This window comes from Pavona decussata, unplaced genomic scaffold (genome assembly GCF_977016875.1).
Source record: "Pavona decussata unplaced genomic scaffold, jaPavDecu1.1 SCAFFOLD_300, whole genome shotgun sequence".
Classification (NCBI taxonomy): Eukaryota; Metazoa; Cnidaria; class Anthozoa; order Scleractinia; family Agariciidae; genus Pavona; species Pavona decussata.
The window spans coordinates 4,063,113-4,085,508 of NW_028145697.1; the positions used below are offsets into that span (position 1 = coordinate 4,063,113).

Below are 22,396 nucleotides of genomic sequence, written 5' to 3' on the forward strand. Positions count from 1 at the left end.
CGTCAGATCAATCTATGTATTATATATGTACTGATTATTTACGACCTTTCACTGGGCTTTTGTGAATGAATATATACACGCAAGGAGAAAAAAAAATCACATAAGCCTATCATGTTCGCTTCTGAAAACCCAACGCGATTCCATATTCGCTTGGAGAAAGGCTACTCGATACTAGCGAATGGGACCCGAGGAAACTAACAATCACTACCCGATCTAGAGTCTTTTGTGAAGAGCTCAGTGTTAAGAAAGTTAGGAAAACGAAGAACCACAATTGTATAACAAAGCAGACATCAATCATATTATGATCAGGAAATCAGGAGCAGTTAATTAAGGAGGAACCCAAAACAAAATCGGGACAACTAGGTCCAGTTGTTCAAAGCCCGATTAACCTAATCCTGGGTTAACTTGAACTTTAATTCGAGTTTAATTACTAATCAATGAAGACTCTTAAAAAAAGATTTTTTTCTCAGTTTTGACTTAGCTTTTTTTACCGTTTGCTTAAAGTTACCTTTTTGAAACACTTGTTATGAGTGACATCAAAACCTCGGTCAATTTTTACTCGGGGATTAGCGTTAATCGGCTCTCGAACAACCGGGCTGAACCACTGAGCCAGCCATGAGACGGTCACTTCATGAACTCACATTGCACTCGAAGGTAGTGAATAAATAAACATGAAGATAAGAACCGAAGACGTAAACTGCAGATGAAACGACTTTCACCGGAGTTATTTCCTTCCAAAACAGGGTCACTGGGATCGAAACTCGATTTTAAACATTTCCTGTTGTTTTAGCACAACAGAGCTATCACCTGAAAATCAACTAACAAAAAATCAACCGCCTCCCATAACATGTCCTCCGACTTAATAATCATGATAACCAACTCAGATCACAGTGGGAAATCTTGGGCCTTCCTTGACTTAAAAAAAAAAAAAAAAGGATTGTGTAGGGAGACGTCCACGATCACCAGTATTGTTCTACTTAGAAAGACATGGAGTGTAGAGTCCGACTGAGTCCGGTTGGTGGGATGAAGGTTTACAAAAAGCATTTACAAAACAGGCGGCTAAGGAAGGGTTTCTTCACACAGCAAAAAAGAATTCGTTAAGAACCCACAACATTTGCCCAGAATGCAAATCGTTGGGATTCAATTTTATATTACAGCCATAAAATCATACACAGTTCATGTTTTCTTCTTGCTAATTAAATTATCTTACAAGAGCAATCTAAAAGGTTCCTTTAACAATTCAAATCTAGGTTTGTAACACAAGTGCAAAAAACTCAATTCAACCTAACCAATTGAAGTGTCATTCATTAAGTATCTATTCGCGACAATGCTTAATATCCTATACTTGGAATTCTTATTACAAACACTATTAAGACTGGTGGGACACATAAAAGTCTTCAACTGTATAAAAGTTTCTGTCCTCCTAGGAACTCTGAAGTTCTTGTCCAATCTTGTAGCTCAGAATCTTGTTCCAGTCAATTTTAGTGCGTGTAATTGGAAGTTGTCTTCGTAGGGCTTTGAAGGTTGTATCAGACATGGTACTATAGTTTTCTGACAGTGCTCTCTATGAAAAGAAATGAGAAAATAAATACACAACTGTCCTTAAAAATTGACAGTGTAGGATAGGATTTAATGGTTATCCGTGCAACGATTGGGCTGTATTCAGATACACTTGTACAAATACCCAAAACAGACAGTTCACAACATGACAAATCACCAGTGACAAGGGAAGCTAATATATCCAAGTTATATATTCAAGTCATTGCGTACAATATTCTTTAAAGATTTTTACATATTATACCTGCCTAATAGAAGCAGCACGGTATTGTACAACTTGTTAGTCATGGAGGAATGTTGTACACGCCGACCTGAATTTGCATCGGTTCATAATTATGTCCTCTTTATTGTTAAATTTACAGTGCTCCAGGAAAACAACTTCAGTAAAACTTTGAAATTTCATTGTTCACTTCAGCCACCATGCGTAATGAAGGTCTTAAAAAATATATCAGCGGTGTCTTTTAGCTACGCTACAAAACCCCAAAAGGTATATATCGGTGAAACAGGGAGACAGCTGGGAACCAGGATCACAGAACACAGAAAGGAAGCAGAAAAGACCTCTAACAGAAATTTCACAAGAACCACCCGCAGAGCTTCTACCAATGAACACCATAAATCAGCCATAACAGACCACGTCTGTCAGAACAATCATATTATGAATTGGGAAGCAAGTGAAATAGTTGAGCAGGACGGCGACAAGTTTAAGCGATGGATTAAAGAAAGCATATGTATTAGATCGAACACTCCTACTATGAACAGGGACGAGGGAGCCTATCAGCTTTCTCCCATATGGACACAAGTGATCTCCACCCCCAAACCAGGGGGGAGCGGGCGTCTACAGAGTGACTTTGCGCATTTATCGCAATAATCAACACCTTCAAAAGCCTATTTAAGGCTTCTGACACTTTTCATGCTTTTCAAGTTTTGATAAAGATGGCTGACAGTCATCGAAATTGTCAGCATTAATAAGACATTAATATAAGACTGGCTATGTTGTAAGAACTTTTAAATCGACTGTTCACTTATCTAGCCTGATGAATTTCTTCAAGGACCCCTTTAACTGATTTTAAGGTTTTTGTTTACTGTCGTCATGACAACATCAATTTGAGAAAAAGCCAATGGTGGCAAGCTTTAATTTTAAACCAACAGCTGATGTGAATTTTATACCCGCTTGAAAAAATTTGGTGTGTTTGCCAAAAAAAAAAAAAAAAAACAACAACAAAATAGATACGCATTGCGCACATGTGGGCAGTACTGTGCATGCGCAGCGGACCTGTTTGATCACTCACTCACTCACTCATGCCCAATGACATAGAGCACTATACAATGCACTACCCACAAAAAAAGTTATATTGAACCACCATTATGGTGAACTGAAAGCACAGAGACCACAGACCACAGCAAACCAAGTGAGCCCGGCATTAAACAAGAAAATTTAGCCTTAAAGAATACAAGATTTCAACATACACTAAAGAAGATGTCACCACTTAAAGGTACAAGTGTCTTAGAACCATCACATTTATTGTAAAACTGAAAATAAAAAAACAAGATGCAAATAACAGCTAAAAATACCTGATAGTCACTTTCAGCATTGTCTATGATCTGCAGAAAATGCTTGGCTGTACCATTTTCACTCTGAAAATAAAAGTCAAAATTTAGGCTGTTTTCCTAAACCATGGCCACCTTTTGCTACCACGCACATGTTCTGCGCGTCATAGGATGGTATAAGAAACTCAGGTTCTTAAAGTGCCTATGAAGTAAGTAATCTCACCTTATTTTTTACTTAGCTTTGAAAGACCTTTTGAAATGAAGAACAATGATGGTATTTTTCTTTTTGCCCTCGCTTTCCTCGTTTCAGAGATACTCCTGTTTTTATATTATACAAATTAGCTGAGTGATGACGTAATAAGTGGTTCCCCGAAAATACAAATCACTGAATCAACAATATCTCAGGAAAAAATGGATCTCTTTTATGTGAGAATGGCATGCCCTTCTTTTGGTCTTTGCAAACATCGACCACTCCTTATTTGGCACTGAGGAGACCTAGCATAATATGGATACTGTGTGTGTTTTGAACAGGGCAACATTTGGCTCAAAACAGAGACTGGAACCAAGAGTGTTGCCATAGTAACATCACAATAATATTGTCTGGTGTCTCTTGTAAGGCACAATACTGGTGCCAACTTCCATTACCATAAACTAAAATTTCCAGAGATATTCTGGATTTTGTGATTTGTCAACACCTGTGACGTCAACAAATGTTCCTAATAACATTTGAGTATCTTTGCAAACAGAGAAGATTTAACAAAAACGAAAACATATTCGTTCCTCTTTTTACAAGGCCTTTCCGATAAACTCAATTTGTTTTTCACTTCACGGGCACTTAGGACAATACCTACAAGAACAAAGATTTCTTTGTGTAGTCATGTCTATGTAGGAAACGTAGGCCTTAGCAAGGGTTGTTGGAATCCAAAAAGAATAACCATGCATTTTTCAGTGCTAATTAAGCTTCACTCTCGAAAAATTGTCAAATATTGTTTTGTATTTTAATACAGCTTTAGCCATATTATGTCCCACATTTTGGATGTAATTCTATAAGTTTAAGCTTTGTATCTCAGGAAAATTTGTACACCTTAGTACACAAACGATTCTTGGCCCAGTTCTCTGTCCAGACACCTACCATTAACAGTGTTACCTGTGTTACTGTGTTAACAGTGTTAACTGTGTTACTGGTAACTGTCCCACTGAAACTATTCAGTTATAACCTTCTGAAAGTGGACACCTTTTCAAGGTCTGAAGGAGCTATAATAACCTCATTTAAGCATACAGACCTCCAAAAACTTAAATTTACAAGAGCATTCTATCACATTACTACACCTATGTGTAGTGCTTGAAATAACGGCTGGTCAAAGGAAAATGTCCGGACTGATTGGGGAGTTGACCAGTCAACCTTTCATCTTGCTGGTCATGTTGACCGGTCACATTCGATCGTATTGAAAATGAAATAAATTAAAATTTCCATGCTGTTCAGTTGTTACCAGTATGTAGCGAGTCGCTGTGTATTGCGGAACTTTGATCTGAAATCCTGGGTGAAATGCAACTAGAACCGTTGTTTACAATTCACGCATTGAAACAGACATCGGGGTTCACACACTTCCAGTCACAAAATTAAAAATATTTTCACTTTTAGTGGCTAATTTTCAAGTTTTGCATTTCATCATGCATATAAAGTAATTCCTCGGCCCAGAATAAATATAATCAAAGTAGAATGCAAAGGAACTATACTTTATAAAACCAATAATTATTCCACTCTTCGCAAGTTTGTCTATGTGTTTGTCTGTTGTGTCCTAATATAAACATAAACGGTTATAAAATGATAAACATCCGTGAATGTGAATGTACAAACAATTTAACGTTTGCAAGCTATTATTGGCCTATAGAGATAACACGAAATGAAAAACATTCACACAAAAACTGAAAATATATAGCTAGATTTCGATTTGCAAGAACAACCAGAAGACAATTTAACGGCTGCTATTTCTCAAGCATGGTACAATGGTCCATATACCATGGCCCCTAAGCCAATCAAATGCCTGGAATTGCAAAAAACAATGATCTAGTTTTTAATAATAACAGATAACGAACAGGTATAATCTTCTACTTACGGTAACTTTCAGGTTTTCCTTCACCTCTTTGGTTGTGACAAGCTGAACATTGCCATCTTCATAATAATGAACCTGAAAATTAAAAATTAAAAAAATTTCCATTGATGACATTTTTCAAACATAAATCTATCTTTTAAACCAATTTTACTACAATTTTCTCTGAAAAACAAGCAACAGATTGCATGTTGTGTTCAAAGACATAGTCTGCTAGTTTAAAACTAATAGTTAGGTGATTAGTTTCAAAGGAATCTGAGTCATTATAAAGAGATTCGAGAGCTGGTGTTTCACTCAAAATGTCAGATCTCAAATCGCTTAATGGTGGCTTAATTACCTTTTCAACTAAGCTAATAAAACGAAATAAAGAGTTTTGGGCAAGGGAGTAGTTTGTGTGAATGCAGTGTGCAGAAAATCATGGGCGGTTCAAGGCGGCTCGGACTGTAAAGGGTTATCTGTAAGCAAAATACAATCCCTAGCCCATTCTCAATCATTTAGAGGCTCATCATCATATAGAGGCTCATCCTTATGGAATTTTGTTAATTATTCTTGAGTCCCAGAATTATGCAGCAAAGTTGTCGGGTGGGGTGGATCTAAATGAGAGTTGGTATTGTTAAGTTTCTAATAAACAAGCTTTCCAAAAATGGGGGCCAAGTCACATGCATGATTACCTGTACTTTGAGAACTCCATTGACCTCTACATTTCCACCAGATGGCTGAAATGATACTGACCACTCTGAGCGCCAACGGCCATTCCTATGAAAAAACATTAGTCAGATCCAAATATCTTTAAGGGTACTCATAGTTAACATAGCACAGTCTAATGATTTGTTTGAATGTTACAGTTTGGAGCACCACATGGAAATTTTTTTCTGCAAAGCCTGAAAATAGACCATCTGATAATGCTGACTACGTCTTGTCAATAGCACTATCAAGTCGACTTGGAGCTGGTCAATAACAAAGGAGTAGGAATGTACGAAGAAAAGCCCTATGTGTCCAATTGATTTCTGAGAATTCTAAAGTAAATATTTACTCCTAATGGATCCTAGTAACCCACTGTGCTTTGTGTGCCTTGACATTGATATCCGCCATTTTCTCTTACATGTATATTGAAACTTGAGTTTTTTCCATACTGAATTGAAATCAAGTTACATCCTCTCTAGAACAGCCTGTCTGGGTGAACAAAAGACTTCTATGTTTCTTTTGGATTTTGAGAACAATAATAGTCATTTGGAACCTTTGTTTGTTAAGCTTCACCTCCGCACCTTTCCGTCTCATTATCGCCTATTTTTTCTGTTTATATTTCGTAACACTTAGTTTTTCTTTTGTATACTTTCACATGTTCAAACTTTCGACCACCTCCTTTCGTATGTAATTAGTTTCTCTGTCACCTTTTCGTTTTTTAAGTTCCGTCTCACTCTCTTTCCGTTTCATTGTTGCCTATTTTTTTCCATTTATATTTCGTAACACTTAGTTTTCTTTTGTATACTTTCACATGTTCAAGCTTTTGTCCACCTCATTTCATATGTAATTAGTTTCTCCGTCACGTTTTCGTTTTTGAAGTTACGTTTTGCATAAGTTAAGTCAGTTCTTGTTTTGACTCATTGGGAGTGTTATTAGTCGCACTGATTTAGTATTTTTTCGGCGAGTAAGGCTCGCCGTTACATTTCAGGAAAATGTAAGCAGATTTGGAAGGCAGACGACAAGGTGTAGAGGCTTGAGAAGTGCTACTGGAAAGATTGAAGAATCAAAAGTGACTCTGGAAAATGCAGATAATGAAGCTGTATTCTCATTTGGTGAGACTGATGTTTCAGTTTCAGTTTATTTTTTTTGCCATTATTCTTCCACATTGTTACAAGATAAATATATATTAAAATATAAAAGACAAACAAATTACAAAAGAGAGAGAAACATATGGCAAAGATGCCCATAGAGAAACCATTGGGGCTTATACAAGCTACAGGCTCCTCAAAAAAATTACAACTTTGAAATCAGGATTTTAGGCGTAGCTTATTTAATTTATCAATACATTTAGGTTAAAAAGCAAGTACACAATCAAACACACACAGGCAGCAAAACATAAAACAGCACGTTCAAAACAGGAGGAGTCCATTTAGGAGAAATGATCTTCATTTAGATATAAACAGAGAAATACTCTTCTCGGGGAGGAAGCACATATCAAAGCTGTTTTAACCGCTTTAGAATAAACAGAGGAGAAAAGGCTCGAAGCTGCTCAAGCTTTGGAAGATTTAATTGTCCTTTACCGAACAAAAGGAGACAGGCAAAGTGTGACGCGTGCCAAAGCAGAGTTAGACAAAGTCATAGAGGATACCTACATGGAAATTGCGACATTCAGAGAGTTTTTGTCCTCATTTACGTCGAGAGCTTCGTTGATTGGTGCTGCTGGGTCCAAAAACGATCTCCAAGATGTGAAAGCTTCAAATTCAAACAAAACAAGAGGGGTACCGGTTGAGGGAGTGGACAGAAATGTAGAAAGAATCAAGTTGCCGAAATTTAATGGAGACAACAGTAGATTCAAAAACTTTTGGGTGACTTTCGAAAGTATCGTGGATGTAAAAGATGAACCAGCCGAGTATAAGATGATCCGATTGAAGACCTGCTTTGAGGGTAACGCAGAAGAAGCAACTTCAAAGCTGGGATTCTCTGAAGAAGCATACGAAGAAGCGACAGGCATTTTAAAGTGTCAATTTGGTGGTGAAAGAAGACAACTTTGAAACTATTTAGAAGAAATCAAAAAAGTCAAACCTCTCCAGCAAGGAAACATTCAGGAACTTGAGAAATTCGCAGACATCCTCGTTAGCACAGTCGTAACTCTCCGTGAACACAATCGTGCAAGTGAATTGGAACCTGGTAGTCTTCTCTTCTCTCTTGTTCTGGAGAAAGTTCCAAAGACCATGCCGCCAAGGTTCTTCCATCGGGCTTCCGAGAATCATCAGTCGGAGTCACTGCAGATGCTTCGAGATTGGGTTATCGAGGAATCAGAGGAAGGGCTCAAGGCTAAGGGGAAGCAAAAGGAGGAAGACCGTAGAAAGAATCATGCCTTTACTACTTTAAAACTGAGATGTCAAGAACACCCCCAGAAGTGCGACCTGGGAGAAGGAAGTCATGGAGTATGGGCGTGTCCGCAGTTCAGAGATGCAAATGTTGAGGAAAGAGGGAGAATCGCTAAAGACCAGAGACTGTGTTTCAGATGTTTATCTAAAAGTCACCAAGGCAAGAACTGATTCCGTTTGGGAGAATGCAGAATTCATCCATGATTGTAGAAGGAATCACCACAAGTTGCTTCATCCTTCAGAAGAATTAAGAAAGCAAGAAATGCCAACTGAGGTCATTAGTTTATCAGATACTTCCTCTTCTTCTCAAAGAGCATTTAACAATCGTGACCTCTCACAACACTGCCGGGAACACTATTCAAGGGTCTGAAGAGCACTCACAAATTACCACCTTAACCTCTGCGCAATATAACTTGTACTGGTATGGCTGAATGTGAATGGTAAGAAGATTAAAGTCAACACCATCCTCAATAATGCGAGTACAGTGTCTTATGTCAGCGAGGAGGTTGCTGGAGCTCTTGGTCTGTCTGCCACATACAAGAAAGTTTCAGTCAATGTTGTCAGTGAGAATGTGGAGACATTTGATTCAATGCCTGTCAGTTTCACCTTGGAGAGCTGTGATGGAAACCTAAAGGTACCCTTCAAAGCCCCGACTTATCCTCATCAAGTGACTGGAAGGTACAACCAGTCAAACGTACCGAAGCCATTGGTCTCACTTGAGCGTTTGCAAGTTCCCAGACCCAGCTGCTGACCCGATGGTTGATTTACTGATCGGATAAGACCAAACAGATCTCCATTTCTCCAAATATGATGTCAGAGGAAACTCAGGGGAGCCTATAGCAAGACTAGGCCCTTTGGGGTGGTCCTGTGTTGGTCACACATACAAAAAATCCACTGCTAGAGACCCCCACACAAATCTAGCCTACACCCTCTTCTGTAAACCCCAAGTGTCCAAGTGTTCGACAAAATCAATGACTCATTGAAACCGTTCTGGGAAATTGAAACTCTGGGAATCTTGTAGTCCAAGCCGGAAATGACGACGACTGAGGAGAAGATCGCATTTGAGAGAGTGAGTCAATCCCTGTTTTGTAATGGGGAACGTTAACAAGTGGCCGTTCAGTAGAAACCGGATTCCCCCAAGCTACTGAACAACTTCAAAATGGCTTGCAGCCGACTGAGGAAGACAGAAAAACGCCTATTACGCCAGCCTCTAGTGGAAGAATACAAGCAAATTATCGTTTTGTACTTAGACAGAAGTTAGGTTCGCAAGATTAACATGCAGGAGGGAGAACCATGTCTGGTATCTTCCTCATATTCCAGTCTGTCGTTCTGAGAGCATGACAACAAAGACAAGAATCGTATTCGATGCCAGTGCCAAGTTCCAAGGAACATCTTTCAATGATGAACTTTATCCAGGGCCTTAACTTCTAAACAGTTTGTTTGATGTGCTTCTTTGATTCCACCGTTTCCCTGTTGCTGTTGCTTGTGACACAAGTGAGATGTACTAACAGATTTGTATCCCACCAGAAGACCGTCCAGAGTTCAGGTTTCTTTGGAGGAATTTGGAAGTTGATTGAAAACCTGATATCTACAAATTTGAACGAGTGGTGTTTGGAGACGCTTCGGCTCCTTTTCATGTGCACTACGTCTCCCAGGAAAATGCAAGAATTCATCAGGAAGAATTTCCTCTGGCTACTGCCACAGTGTCTGTGACATATTATAATAAGCATAGGTCATTGTATTTCTGTTTTCCCAGAGGAAGGTATAATTTGCATGTGAAGAAGGAGTAAATTATACACTCGCCTTCTTGCTACCTTGAATTGCAAATAAAGCTTTATATGGTGGCAGCTGTACATAGAACAAATAATTTATTCAGTCATGCAATTTGTGGCAACCAAATGGGGATTAAAGAATTTGTCCACCCATCAATGTCATTTTATCCTGTGGATTATGATGATGGAAAACCAGGATACCGGATGCCAGAGGATCTAAGTTCAAATAAAAAGCACTGGCATGCAGATTTTTCTTCCATTTCAGTAAGCATGAAGGATGGCTTGTTCACAACAGAAGAACGCCTTCCAAATTTTGTTCAATCCGAAACTAAAAATACTTGCTAGAAATAAATGAAAATAACTTTATTTGACACTAAACTGTGGGGTAAAGTAAAATTATCAAGGCTTGAGAATACAAATACTATATCTTTTAGTTCATTGTGCTCTTGACCTTTTTTCTGCATGCAACATGCAATTTGACCTCAAATTCTAGATTGTATTTACAACAGCAAAGGTGTGGCAGACTAGGATCCTTTAAACACTTTCTAATAATTAGCACTGTAACCAAAAGATACCCAGTAAGGAAAATCATAATCTCAAAGTACATTTTACGGTTCTTACCAAAAATTGTGAGGTTGAAACTGGTGATCTTCTATACAAGCAATCACAGTGACTGTTCCACCAGAGCTACTGCCATAAACCTTAACAGATACCAAAGAAAGCCAAGTTTCAACAGTATTGAGAAGCGCAGTATTTTCACAGGTAACAGAAGCTACGGGTTGGAATGTTGCTCAGTGTGGTAGGTCTGACTTCAAAAAGTCCCCCTTGGAACCAAATAACTCAAAGTTGTCCAGATCATTTACTCAGGAATGATTGTCAAAGGCTAATAGTTCAACCTGAAGTTGAACTTTCAAACACTTGATAACTGAGGTGACATTTTTCACCTTATGTGAACCTTCATTTTGTAGCTTAATCATTAAAGCTTACCGGTAACTCCAAAACTATTTTGCACTATATTTTCTGAAAAATAACATCCTACAAAAGCCCAGACAGTGTGACCACTTTTTTCCTGGGTTTTAAAGCACAAGTCATGTTCCTTGAATTAAATTTTTAGGGGACATTAAACCAAGTTGAAAGTTTTGTAACAATCCAGACTGTTTCTTTGAAACCACTACAAGAAGCTGAACGAATTTCACCAGGAAATAATATTTCTATGTCTTTATTCTTTTATTTCCTTTCAGAACCATCTGTTGTACTCTTTAAATTGTGGCTATTTAACACAACTATTCATAGTAATTAGTTTGTTGGAGGACAGGTTTACAATGGACAGTTTCATTCTCAATACAAGTTTACAAGTTTTATTCTCAATGCAATTTTAGCATGAAATTAAGTAAATGTCTAAATTACTTGTTGTTTATGTGACACGAAAGTATCATACTGATATTGAAAACTTGACAAGCATTTGGCCAAAATTTCAGTATCTCTGATTCTACTGGATGTAAATTTTTTTAAACAAAAGATCTTTGGCCAAAGGTAAAATTGACTGTACAATGTTTCTGAATGCATTAATGCAGACACTGACCAGTATGGATTTTCACATTGAAACACAAGTCAAAATTATGCAAAATTGACCTTTGACAGTAAAGCTAAACAGTAACATTTAAAAGCTGTTGCGTAACCTGCACCTATTACCCACAGTAGCAGTTGTTTATTAAAACATAAACAGACTACCTGCTGGTAAATGGCTAAAAATTACACTACCTCATTCTTTAAAACAACTCAACTGACTGAATCAGCAAAATTGTGTCCAGAATATAATCCAAAAATGTGTACTTGTCTTAGTGTAACACTTTGTGACATACCGTGCAAACTCCATGAGGGTAGTGATCTCTAACGTATGCAGTGACACTTTCCTCAATAGCTGCCCTCCATGATTCAGCTGTTTGGTTGGCATCATGTGCAGTTGGGTCACTTGCTTCCTACAATAATCAAACCCAACATTGTCAACCTTCATCACTTTTTCAAACTGCTTTTTTCTCAGCATTAAAGTATCTTCTATTATTGATGATTTATGTCAAACAAATGCATCAAATAGATACATTTCTCAAACTCATTAATAATTCATCAAGAGAAAACAAAGAAAATCACTACCGTGACCATGGTTTGGATATGTGATCCTAATTACCATAAAATTTTGCCAACTTCAGCTTTGAATTTCTCCATGAATTATTGATCATTTGAGAAGCCATATCAAACACCCAAAAGTGTGTTTCATCAGATATCCAAACACCTCAAAGTCAGTTAAAAAAACTCGGCTGCGCCTCGTTTTTTCAACCTACTTCTCAGTGTTTGGATATCTGATGAAACACTCTTCCTCGCGTTTGATATATTATGCAACATTTTAAAACTCTTTGCTGAACAACAATAACAACAACAACGACAACATTATTTTACCCCTACAGAGAATTACAGCTGAAATGACATAAAATAGATCAAAGGCTCCTGTGAGCCAACTCGTGAATGCAGATGACACATCAGTAATTGAAATTAAGACGACTATGGAAACTTCCTTGAAAGCTAAAGGAAATTATATCTTTGCCTGATTATGTAACGAGAAATAGCCATTCTTGTACATGTACTATCAAAATGATTGTCAAATTATTCTCTACAGATTGAATAAGATTATTCTGATCCGCCGATTAAAAAAATTTCACGTGTTTTTTTATTCAAAGTTCATAGAAGCACGCCATGTGCAGCTACGTCATGCAAATTCGTGTCCGATAGTCCGGGGCTACTGGATTTTGCGATCGGGCTAGTGGATTCTGGCCATCACTTGCCCGATGGGCAAGTGAAGTTTTTTTGGGAATTAAAATTACAAAATTACTATAGGGCATATTTTATTTAACTTCCAGGAAGATTTGTGTTTTTCAAGCTGATCTCACAAAGGGAAATCTGTTGAACAAAGAATCGCATTACATTTCATGCCCAACATAAATACGTGAAATTTTTCCTTTGGAGTTCAGTCCACGCAATCTTCAAGTAAAAATAATGAAATCTCTTGCTAAATAAGAATTATTTATCGACCGCGTCCTTTTGCTTTCCCATAAATTACCAGTTGTAAATTGCGAAAATGAAACATTTTTCCCTTTGAAACCTCTATGAAAGCTGACAAGATCTAAAAGTGTTCATTTCACCAGAAATTTGCATAATTTTGTTTACGACGTCACTGATGTGTGACATGGTACTTTCCGCTTTTGCGTGAAAACTAACAGCAAAACTATTTTTTTTTAGCGAACTAATCTACTTGATGTAATACTTTTGTATGAGAAGGCAAAATATGATGAAAGATTGCAAGTTTTCATGTATGCAAAAAGTTATGATTAGCAGTGAACTTTTCAGCTGAGGACATTTTCTGGCGGGAATTATTTTTTGGTGGCAAAATTTCAAGTTGCGCAACGCAATATCACGCATTCTTTCTGACTAAAATAATTCAGTTCAATCGCGATGTGAGGATAGGTTAAAAAAATCGGTGAGGCCTACAATAAATAAGGCCACTAGTGTTAAACGTAAAAGCGCTAAAAAGAGTCTTGTTTATTTAAAGTCCATGCCGACAATTACTTTTAAATTTAATTATTTTTTAATTAAATTACAGTGGAACCTCCCGTAAGCGACCACCAATAATGTCAAGGATATGTGGTCGCTTACGGGAGGTGGTCGCTTACCAGAGGTCACACCACAGGGGTCTAAATTTCGGGTAATTTACATATGGTAAGTGGGGAGACCTAACCCTTTTGCCAGCCTTATCGAAACCCAAAGTAATAACTTTTCTTTAGACTGCCTGATTTAGGAGCAAACAGTAAACAGCATTTTTGCAATGTTACATTTCAAGCGTAAAACATCTACAACTTTCGCGTTTGTTTATTTGTTACATAACACAGTTGACGTTCTTTATTGCCACAGTTTTTCTGTTGGCATGAGTAATACAAGGTTGAGAGAGTCATCACCGGTCATGCATGTACACACATGCTATTTACAAGATAAGAGAGTTTCTTTCCTACAAGGGATTCAATCTGATTAAAGTTCATTTCAGTTTGAAGTATAGTGCATGTGTATTTTATCAATTGTTTCAATGCTATATCGGGAAACACTTGCCGTAGCTCCGACTGTGAGATTTATGGCGTCCGTTGTAATGATGTGGCCAATATGTTACAGCGACACATTTTTCAATTTCAATTTGAGAGATACAGCTGATTGTGTGTCAAATGGTCGCCTACGGGAGGTTAAAAACAATTGAAAATTTTAAACAATCATCTCTAAAAGTGGTCGCTTACGAGAGGTGGTCGCTTACGAGAGGTGGTCGCCTACGAGAGGTTCCATTTATAGTGATTTGACTTGAAAACTTTTGGTATTTTGGAAAAGTGGTCGCTTACGAGAGGTGGTCGCAAAGGGAGGTTCGACTGTATTTCTAAATTAAATTATTTTTAATTCTTAAAAGATACTGCACTTTGTGGAAAAAAACGAAAAAACCTATAACTTTGCTCAGATTCAATGAAAAATCTCCATTCTTACACCAAAATGATTGTCAAATTATTCTCTACAGAATAAATAAGAGAATTCTCATGTGTCGTGAAAAAAATGTCCCCATTGTTTTTTTGTTTTTTTTCACTAATTGAGTTTACGACCCCGGACTTTCTGAAAAAGCTGAAAAAACTTGTAACTTCGCTCAGATTTAACGAAAAATCTAGTCCATTCTTGCACTAAATGATTGCCAAATTATTCTCTACATATTGAATAAGAATATCGTGATGCGCGGTGAACAAAAAATGTTCGCGTGTTTTTTCCACTAATTGAATTTAAAACTCATTCACTGCGCATGCCTGAAAGTTAACGACAGAACCAACCAACCAAGCGAACAGTCAGCCATCGCTATAACTCGTTCATTGCGCATGCGCGCATTCACGAGTTAAAAATGAAATTGGAAAAGGGGTATTGGCTTCCTAAAATCACTTGAGAGATAAAGAACAAGGAAGCCAATTTACATGAAATAAATTACAATAATTATTGAGGCTGGAAAACACAGAGAAAAGGGACAACAAACACAACAGAGGGAAAAATACACACACCAGTATCCACCTAACAAAATAAATAAATCAAACTTAATGCAGCAAATAAATCACGGAAAATCATGAAATAAAAATGAAATTGACAAGCTCAGAATGAGAACCAACATAAATATTAATTTCCTTAGAAGTTCTCTTAATTAATCTGTAAACAAACAAAACACTCAGACAAGCAAGCTTAATTTCAAATCTCAAGGAATCTTAAAATACTCTGAAAACTTTTGAACTAATCATTTGCGCTCATTGCAACATTAATTTGCAAACAACTTCCAAAGAGTTATTAAAAGGGCAAGCTAAACAAGTCTGATGGGCAAACAAAACAAAACAAAACAAAAAAAATTCTGTTAACTGACAACACTGTCAGTGATAATTATGTTGTGAATGCTTTCATTTAAGGCTTTCTGACTTGGCAAACAGAATGCTTCTACAAGTACAGTGAGTTAAATTCCAAATATGTAAACAAAACAGTGGGTAACAAATTATGAACCTCCTGCAACAAAAATTCTTAAAAATTGACCATCCACAGGAAAATATACAATGTACACTGAACATTTATTTATTTGAACAGGCAAAAATAAACAGATGACGAATATGAACAAATACTCTTGGAAGGTGCTCAAACACTTTTCATACCCATGTGGACAACAGGCAACAAAATGTTTTGAATGGATTAAATGTGGTTAAATGTAATTTAGGCAAGTTAAAATTGAGGCAGTTGTAGGTCAATGGTACCCTGCATGGCCCAGGCATGTGAGACAGCCATTCCATTTTGCAGGTACCCCTGAGTTCTTACAGCTCACATGTTTGTGTCAGTTCATTTCACATCTGTTCACTCACTGAAGCTTTTGTTTGACAAGTTTGTTGCTCCCTGTCTCTCACACCCCTGTGGTAAATATAGCTTGGTGGTCGTATGTGGTACGTATTATTATCATCATATCATTCTATCATAGTTCCACTGATCTTTCAGTATGACTGTGCCAAGTGGTTGCCGCTCACAGGGTTGCCACAGTTGTGCACCTCACTTGGCTCAGTTCACCTGTGGCTCCACCGGTCTTTCAGGCACCAACCTCCAAGCTCATCTACTGACGATGAGTATAACCCTTTGACCCCTGAATTTTTTACTAAGTTTTGCTAAAAATTGACATGGACAGAGAAAATGGCTAATAAAAGCTTAAGTTTACATCCAAACCATACATAACCATATATTTCTAGAAAGTAGATGAGATGAGCATTTTGAAAATGTAAACATCATGTTGTTAATTATTGACTAGTTTGGTTAGTCATTCAAAATGTCTGCCAAAAAAGAAGAAATATCACATTTGCTGTCATGGGTCCAAGTGTATTACCCTCCATGCAAGCTACTGATGTTCAACTATCAGTTTATCACTTGAATACTATATAAGCTACAACAATCAGCAATCGTTTTCATTCTTGAATGACACTTCACCTGAAAACAGCTTGTCAAAAAATATAGTCGGACTGATATCGATCTCAAAGGCATGAGTCGGTCCATGGTTGGGGCCTGAAAATTGTGGTTACTCCGTATTGTATAAAAAATCCAAACCGCTCTGAGATGTTGCTCTCGTGATGCTTCGACAATATTCACAGTTTCGGTCTCTTCTGGGGAAGAATAATCGGCGGTTTCGTACTCGAAACTGTACTCCTACGAAACATTGCTAATGTCGGGTCTTTCCATCACAATTCAATGAATTTCCTCCATGTCTGAGTAGAATGATGCCATTTTTAAATCACCAGATGACATATGTAAACAATGCTTCGAAAAAAATTGAAAATTTCCCCTTGAAAACTAGAGAAATCTAGCCAAAATAGACGCCATTTTGAATCACGTTGTTTGGTGCAATAGTAGGGGAGGCCTGGGGCCTAGAAAGTGCCTTTGGTCCCTTTTTTTAGAGCAAAATGTACACCATATATGAAAGCGCGCCTATAGGCGTCTTCAGGGGTCAAAGGGTTAAATTAGCATAAATGCTGAAAACACAGGCGAACATCTATATAATTAAATGATGTCTTTATTGTGGTTTTACCCTTGTATTTAAATGTAGTTTGGTTAACAGGTCCACATCAATTTATGCTCCCATTATCGTAACCTCATTTGCTAATTCTTTGATTCATTCTTGGCTACATGTACATGTAATTTGAAGCTTATGTCTAACTGCTGATTGACAAATGAACTCTGATCTTCCCTGGGAATCCCCTTTTCTATTGTGCCTTCGTATTCAAGTTCTATTTATTATTTGTTCTCACCTTACGCAAATGGTCATAATGAAAACTTTGTTTACTTCTGGGATCATAATACCTTCCATCTGGAAGTTCACCATGTTTGGTCACCAACACCTTTGACAAAATGTTCATAATCTCCACTCAGTAAAATCATTAGTGCAGGCTTTGAAGTTAACAGTTAAGAGGAACATGGGAGCAAACTGCAACTATATCACATTACATTATTCCCTGTTTAAATGTGACTAAATGTAATTTAGGCAGGGTTAAAGTCAACACAATGCCGGTCAGTGGTCGCCTCTTGTCGTGGCTCGGGGTGACCTTTGGGCTCTCTGCTTGGGACGCCTTATGGTTTCCTTTGCATTTGCTTGCTTACTGGCCTGTGAGAAAGGTAATTTTGCTAGCTCCCAAGTTGATCTATCAGAAATATTCCCTTTGGGTGCAAATTTGTGAGTAAAAGTGTCCATGACAAAGCTTGTTGCCAGTACTTTTTGGATGATGTCACAGAGCTAGTTTCTAGTTTTGCTCAGATGTAATCCTTGCACCAACACAACATTTACAATTTTTACTTGCACAAAGGCAGTAATCAGTTTCCCACACAATCGGTGGTCTTAATATGGACATAGATTAAAAATGACATTTCGGCTGAATATTGGTTTGCTAAAGTAAACATTGGTTAGGCATCTAAGGTGACTTGCCTCCAAAAAGACCAACACATATTATATTATTTAACAGTCATTTGCCAAAGGCCAATATTTTCTGAACGTGACGGAAATATATGTAACTGTTTTAGCATCATTTTAGAGTTCAACAACATGTTACAATGTATATTCACCATGCTTCACAGTGAATATAACATCATAGGTCAAGTCATTCCACCAATCAGATCAGTGAAAACTCCTTGTTCAACTCTGAAATTATACTAAAAAATTATTGGGCCACAATTTCTTCTTGTCTGTTTGTTTACTTACTTGCTCATCGGCACCCTCAACTTTAACTGGAGTAAACTGCTCCTTGTTGTAACTTGAGAATGAGCTGTCAAAATAGAAACATAAAACCTAAATAGAGAGATTTTCTTGAACAAAGAAGCAACACAATGTAACATTAAATGGATTTTCAAATTTGCAGGTGTCAAAAATAAAGACAAGTAAACTTCACACTACAAACATTTAACAATCAAAAAAGGCAAAACAGCTGGAACAACAGAGTATTAATTTTTGCCATTTCAGTCGGATCAGTGCACCTTGTGGAAGCAGAGATAGTAAGTACTTTTCTTTTTTTTCTCTCTCACTCTCTCTGTTTGTGAGCAGGAGGTATTTTTGAAAATCCTACAATCTGACTGACTGGGTCCAGGAGCAACAAAATTTTCCTATCTCTGACCACAGTAACCTGAATGTGTGGGAAATTTTGAAGTGAGATCCCGTGCGACAAAATGTTGAATTTTTCTCTTGAAGTGAAACTTTCTGCTCACTAAACGTTGTAAAATGAACAAAAACTCAACAATCAAATAAAAGGATTGGTTTGTCCTTTCACAAAAACATAAAGGAATTATTACTAAATTTCTTGCGGTCAGAAGATGATTATGTCAAAGTCTCCCGTCTTACTAAGTTATTTAAGACTTTAGGTTAGCTTCTCTTCGAAATTTTAATGTATTTGCTTTGTTTTATGTTTAACAGTGCTGGAAATTAAAAAAAATCCAGGTTGTCCCTATTTCAAAAGCCGGCCAACCAAACTTGTGAATTTGGTTGCCCTCATGAATCCTTGGTTGCCCCTTAGAAAAACCTACATATTTAAGTGCACTAATAAAAAAAACATCCATTTTTGTCTTCTTAGTGCTCTCAATTACATGTTAACTTTGCCTTTACTTTCTACAGCACAAAATAAGCGTGGCTTGAACTTGTTTTCTCTTTTCTTTTTTGTACCGTGCAATTGTCGCGTTCAATTTAGCTTTCTTTGGAGAAGGCGGCTTTACACCAGTCAAAAAACGCCACATTTGCACTCTGTGAAAGAAAATACTTGTATTCTGTACTGCTAATTGAAGACATAAAAAAGCAAAACCGAAATAAAGAATTTGAGAACAATTATGGTAATGATCCTACATGTACCTTTATTTACACCCCGTGTAGAGCGAGATCTCAAGCTTGAACTAATCTCATAGTTCTTAGTGTGCGGCAATGGTTTTCGCGGAAGTCTGTTAAGTTGTGAAAATCCTTAAATAACAAGGACTGGAACCAGGTTTGTGAGCCTGCGAGAATGGGCACCCCCGCCAAACCCATGTTTTCGTGAAAACCACTGGGCTCACAAACGTGGTTCCAGTCCTTGTTATCTGAGGTCTTCCTTTAAGTTGTGGCATATTCAAAATGGCGTCTTTGATCTTGATCGCCACCAGTCATGAAACTTTGTGTTTGTCTGTTTCATTTTCGTACGTGGCAATGTTTTGTAAAATTTACAGATATCTAAAACACAGGAAAACAGTTAGCTGAGGCAAATTAACTATTATTAACTTCACACTATTGGACATTGACAAAACAAAACCATCACGTAAGTCGGGTGCTGTTTATGATTAATTTATTTTCTGTTTTTGGCTGGGTTGTCCGTTGTATTTTTCCTGAGCAACCAGCCTCTTAATTGTACTAAAAATTGGTTGCCCCGTAAACTTTTTGGTTGTCTCAGACGACCGGACGACCGCTAATTTTGAGCACTGCTGTTAGTTTATCCTATTCACTGTATAGTAGTGTCTTCACTGTTATTTAGTCCATCTATATATAGATAAACTTTGTACTTGTAATATGTCATCAGATCTCCCCACCTCGATTAGTTCATAAGCTATTTGCGGGGGAATAGTAATATAATATTTATTAGTTATATTTCTAATTTTCAATAAAATGTTGTTGTTGTTGTTGGTTGTTCTCCAAAGAGGCGAGTGTTTATTTGATTTTGTTGGCAAAACTTTGCTGGTTTGCTGTTTTCTTGTAGTGTTGACACAACATTCAACTTAAGCTTAATGATATTGCTAACTAAAGAGCAGTCTTTTGAGCTCAGTTTTAAGATCCATGTTCATTATTTCCCTTGGAATTTTATTTTCTAATCTTGTCCCATTTTACTTCCTTTAAGAAAATTTGATTCTTAACAAACATTGAGAATTTATAACAAACTATATAATATAATCTTAACAAACAATTCCTTGCAACACTGTACCTCGATTGTTGGCGTTAACTCTGACAACATTCTTCTTGCACATATTTCTCTAATTTTAGTATTGATTTGTGACAATCAGAGAACAGAGAACAAACACAAAATACTTAAAAAAAATAAGATATGAAGGTAGAGAGTAAGATTTGTGAGTATTTTTCACTGAGTCTTTTTTAAACAACTTTCGTTAAATGCAAAATGTAAAATTTGAAATATGATTCATTTTCATCAAAACAAAACTTACGTGGAACATTTATTCACTTGATTGTGCGAATTTTTCAAAGATAGTTGCTTAGTTTATTTCTGTACTGCTTGCTATGAAATATCACTGTTGTTTTCCATTTATTACTCCACGATATGTTTAAAGTCCGTTTTATCGTTAGTCTAGCCTTTTTTCCCTGAGGTATATATGCACGGCTTTCTTGATAGGCAAAATTTAACTAGAGAGTGACAATGTGACATAGTGCACGTAGACTGCCTTGATCATCTTAAAAACTAAAAAAAGCAGTAAAAATAAACAGGTTGTTCACCCCCTTAGGCCAGTCCACATAGGGAAAATCTGTGCCCTCAGCCGGTGAATAACATATATTTCTGTTTGCCATGACACCACAAATTCACGGCTTAATTACAATTCCAGTGGCATCAGCTAAGCACTTGTAGTCCCTTCTTTAGCGAGCTTTGTTGCCTGTACAACGAGTTTCTTCGTGTTTCTGCACAATGTATTGATTATGCAGCCGTCGATCAGTTGGAATCCAGTGAACAAAAACCTATGCACTGTTAAAGTAATATGTCATCCAACGAGAGGCCACAGAGAAAAGGGTAAAAATACCAGTTAGACTTGAAAAATCCCTGTGTATGACAAGGAATCTCACCGAGTTGGAGGGGCATTAGTAGATTGCCCACATGAAATGCTCTGCTATTCCCCAGGTATGATGGTGCAGAGTTCTGCACTGACTGGTGCATAATACTCTACTACGAGTGTAGAGGGGTATCGATTATGAATGAAATAATGAAATCTTGTGATTATCGACAATTGACTGTTTTTGATACTCAAGGTATACGTTTATTATGTCCATACTCTAGCAAGTTAAGCGTGTACATTTATCAGTAAAGAAAGAACTAATAAATATGGATAACGAGTGTTATGATTATCGACAAGTTGAACTAATCCATAGACAATTATGGGTTGCCACCGACATATTGACTAGCTTTTCGATACTCGATTTTCATCGCTATGTAATGTTCAGGAAAAATGCAGTCAGGATTACACTAACCTTGCAGCCTGTTCTTTCAGCAAATGGTCATTATTCAACAAAATACGAACATCTAGAGGCAATGAAAAATTATCACGGTGAAAAAAGCTGCAAAATGAAGTTATACTTCCAAAAGTTTATCCCTACCGTTGAACACTTCGTTGAATTCCCCTGGTGGGGCGTGTTTGATGAAGTCAGAAGCTATCCGCACCTGAGATGGAAGCGATTTGAGGTATGAGTTGTCAACTGAACTATCTGTTAACTTCGCGTCGTTAAAAATAAGTATTCGCGAGACCATACCTTTTCTGCATCGGAAATGGGCTCCTCATAATCAGCCATTTCTCTCACAACTATTTCACTTCCTCTGCAAAATCCAAGATGGCTCCGTTCGCCGATTCCACAATAAAGATCCTGAGGCATCATGGGAAAATATGTTTACATCCGGATCAGTGCTGACACGGCATGCCCAAATTTGGACTTAGGTGAGCCAACATTATTCATTGTTAGCGGCTTTGCAAAAAACGTAACTTTAGC

At 37.3% G+C, this 22,396-nt stretch overlaps 1 protein-coding gene across 1 annotated transcript; it reads right to left on the bottom strand.

The window, feature by feature from the left end:
- Positions 1 to 1,160: 1,160 nt before the first annotated feature.
- On the bottom strand, positions 1,161 to 22,385 carry LOC146454712 (F-actin-capping protein subunit alpha-2-like). Its single transcript, XM_085095255.1, has 11 exons — positions 22,163 to 22,385; positions 22,010 to 22,073; positions 21,884 to 21,935; positions 18,389 to 18,452; positions 17,445 to 17,534; positions 11,925 to 12,041; positions 10,684 to 10,763; positions 5,888 to 5,972; positions 5,223 to 5,294; positions 3,130 to 3,192; positions 1,161 to 1,564 (listed from the first exon to the last, which is right to left on the bottom strand). Exons 1-11 carry the CDS (start codon positions 22,283 to 22,285, stop codon positions 1,424 to 1,426), a joined length of 951 nt encoding a protein of 316 aa, XP_084951381.1. The 5' UTR covers positions 22,286 to 22,385; the 3' UTR covers positions 1,161 to 1,423.
- Positions 22,386 to 22,396: the final 11 nt, after the last annotated feature.

Coding starts and splice junctions, on each gene's coding strand:
- LOC146454712 (XM_085095255.1), bottom strand. CDS start 22,285: ATGATGCCTCAGGATCTTTATTGTGGAATCGGCGAACGGAGCCATCTT. Junction 10,764..11,924: donor ACCCTCATGGAGTTTGCACG/GTATGTCACAAA, acceptor GTATCTGTTAAG/GTTTATGGCAGTAGCTCTGG. Junction 5,973..10,683: donor TTTCAACCTCACAATTTTTG/GTAAGAACCGTA, acceptor GTTTTTTCATAG/GAATGGCCGTTGGCGCTCAG.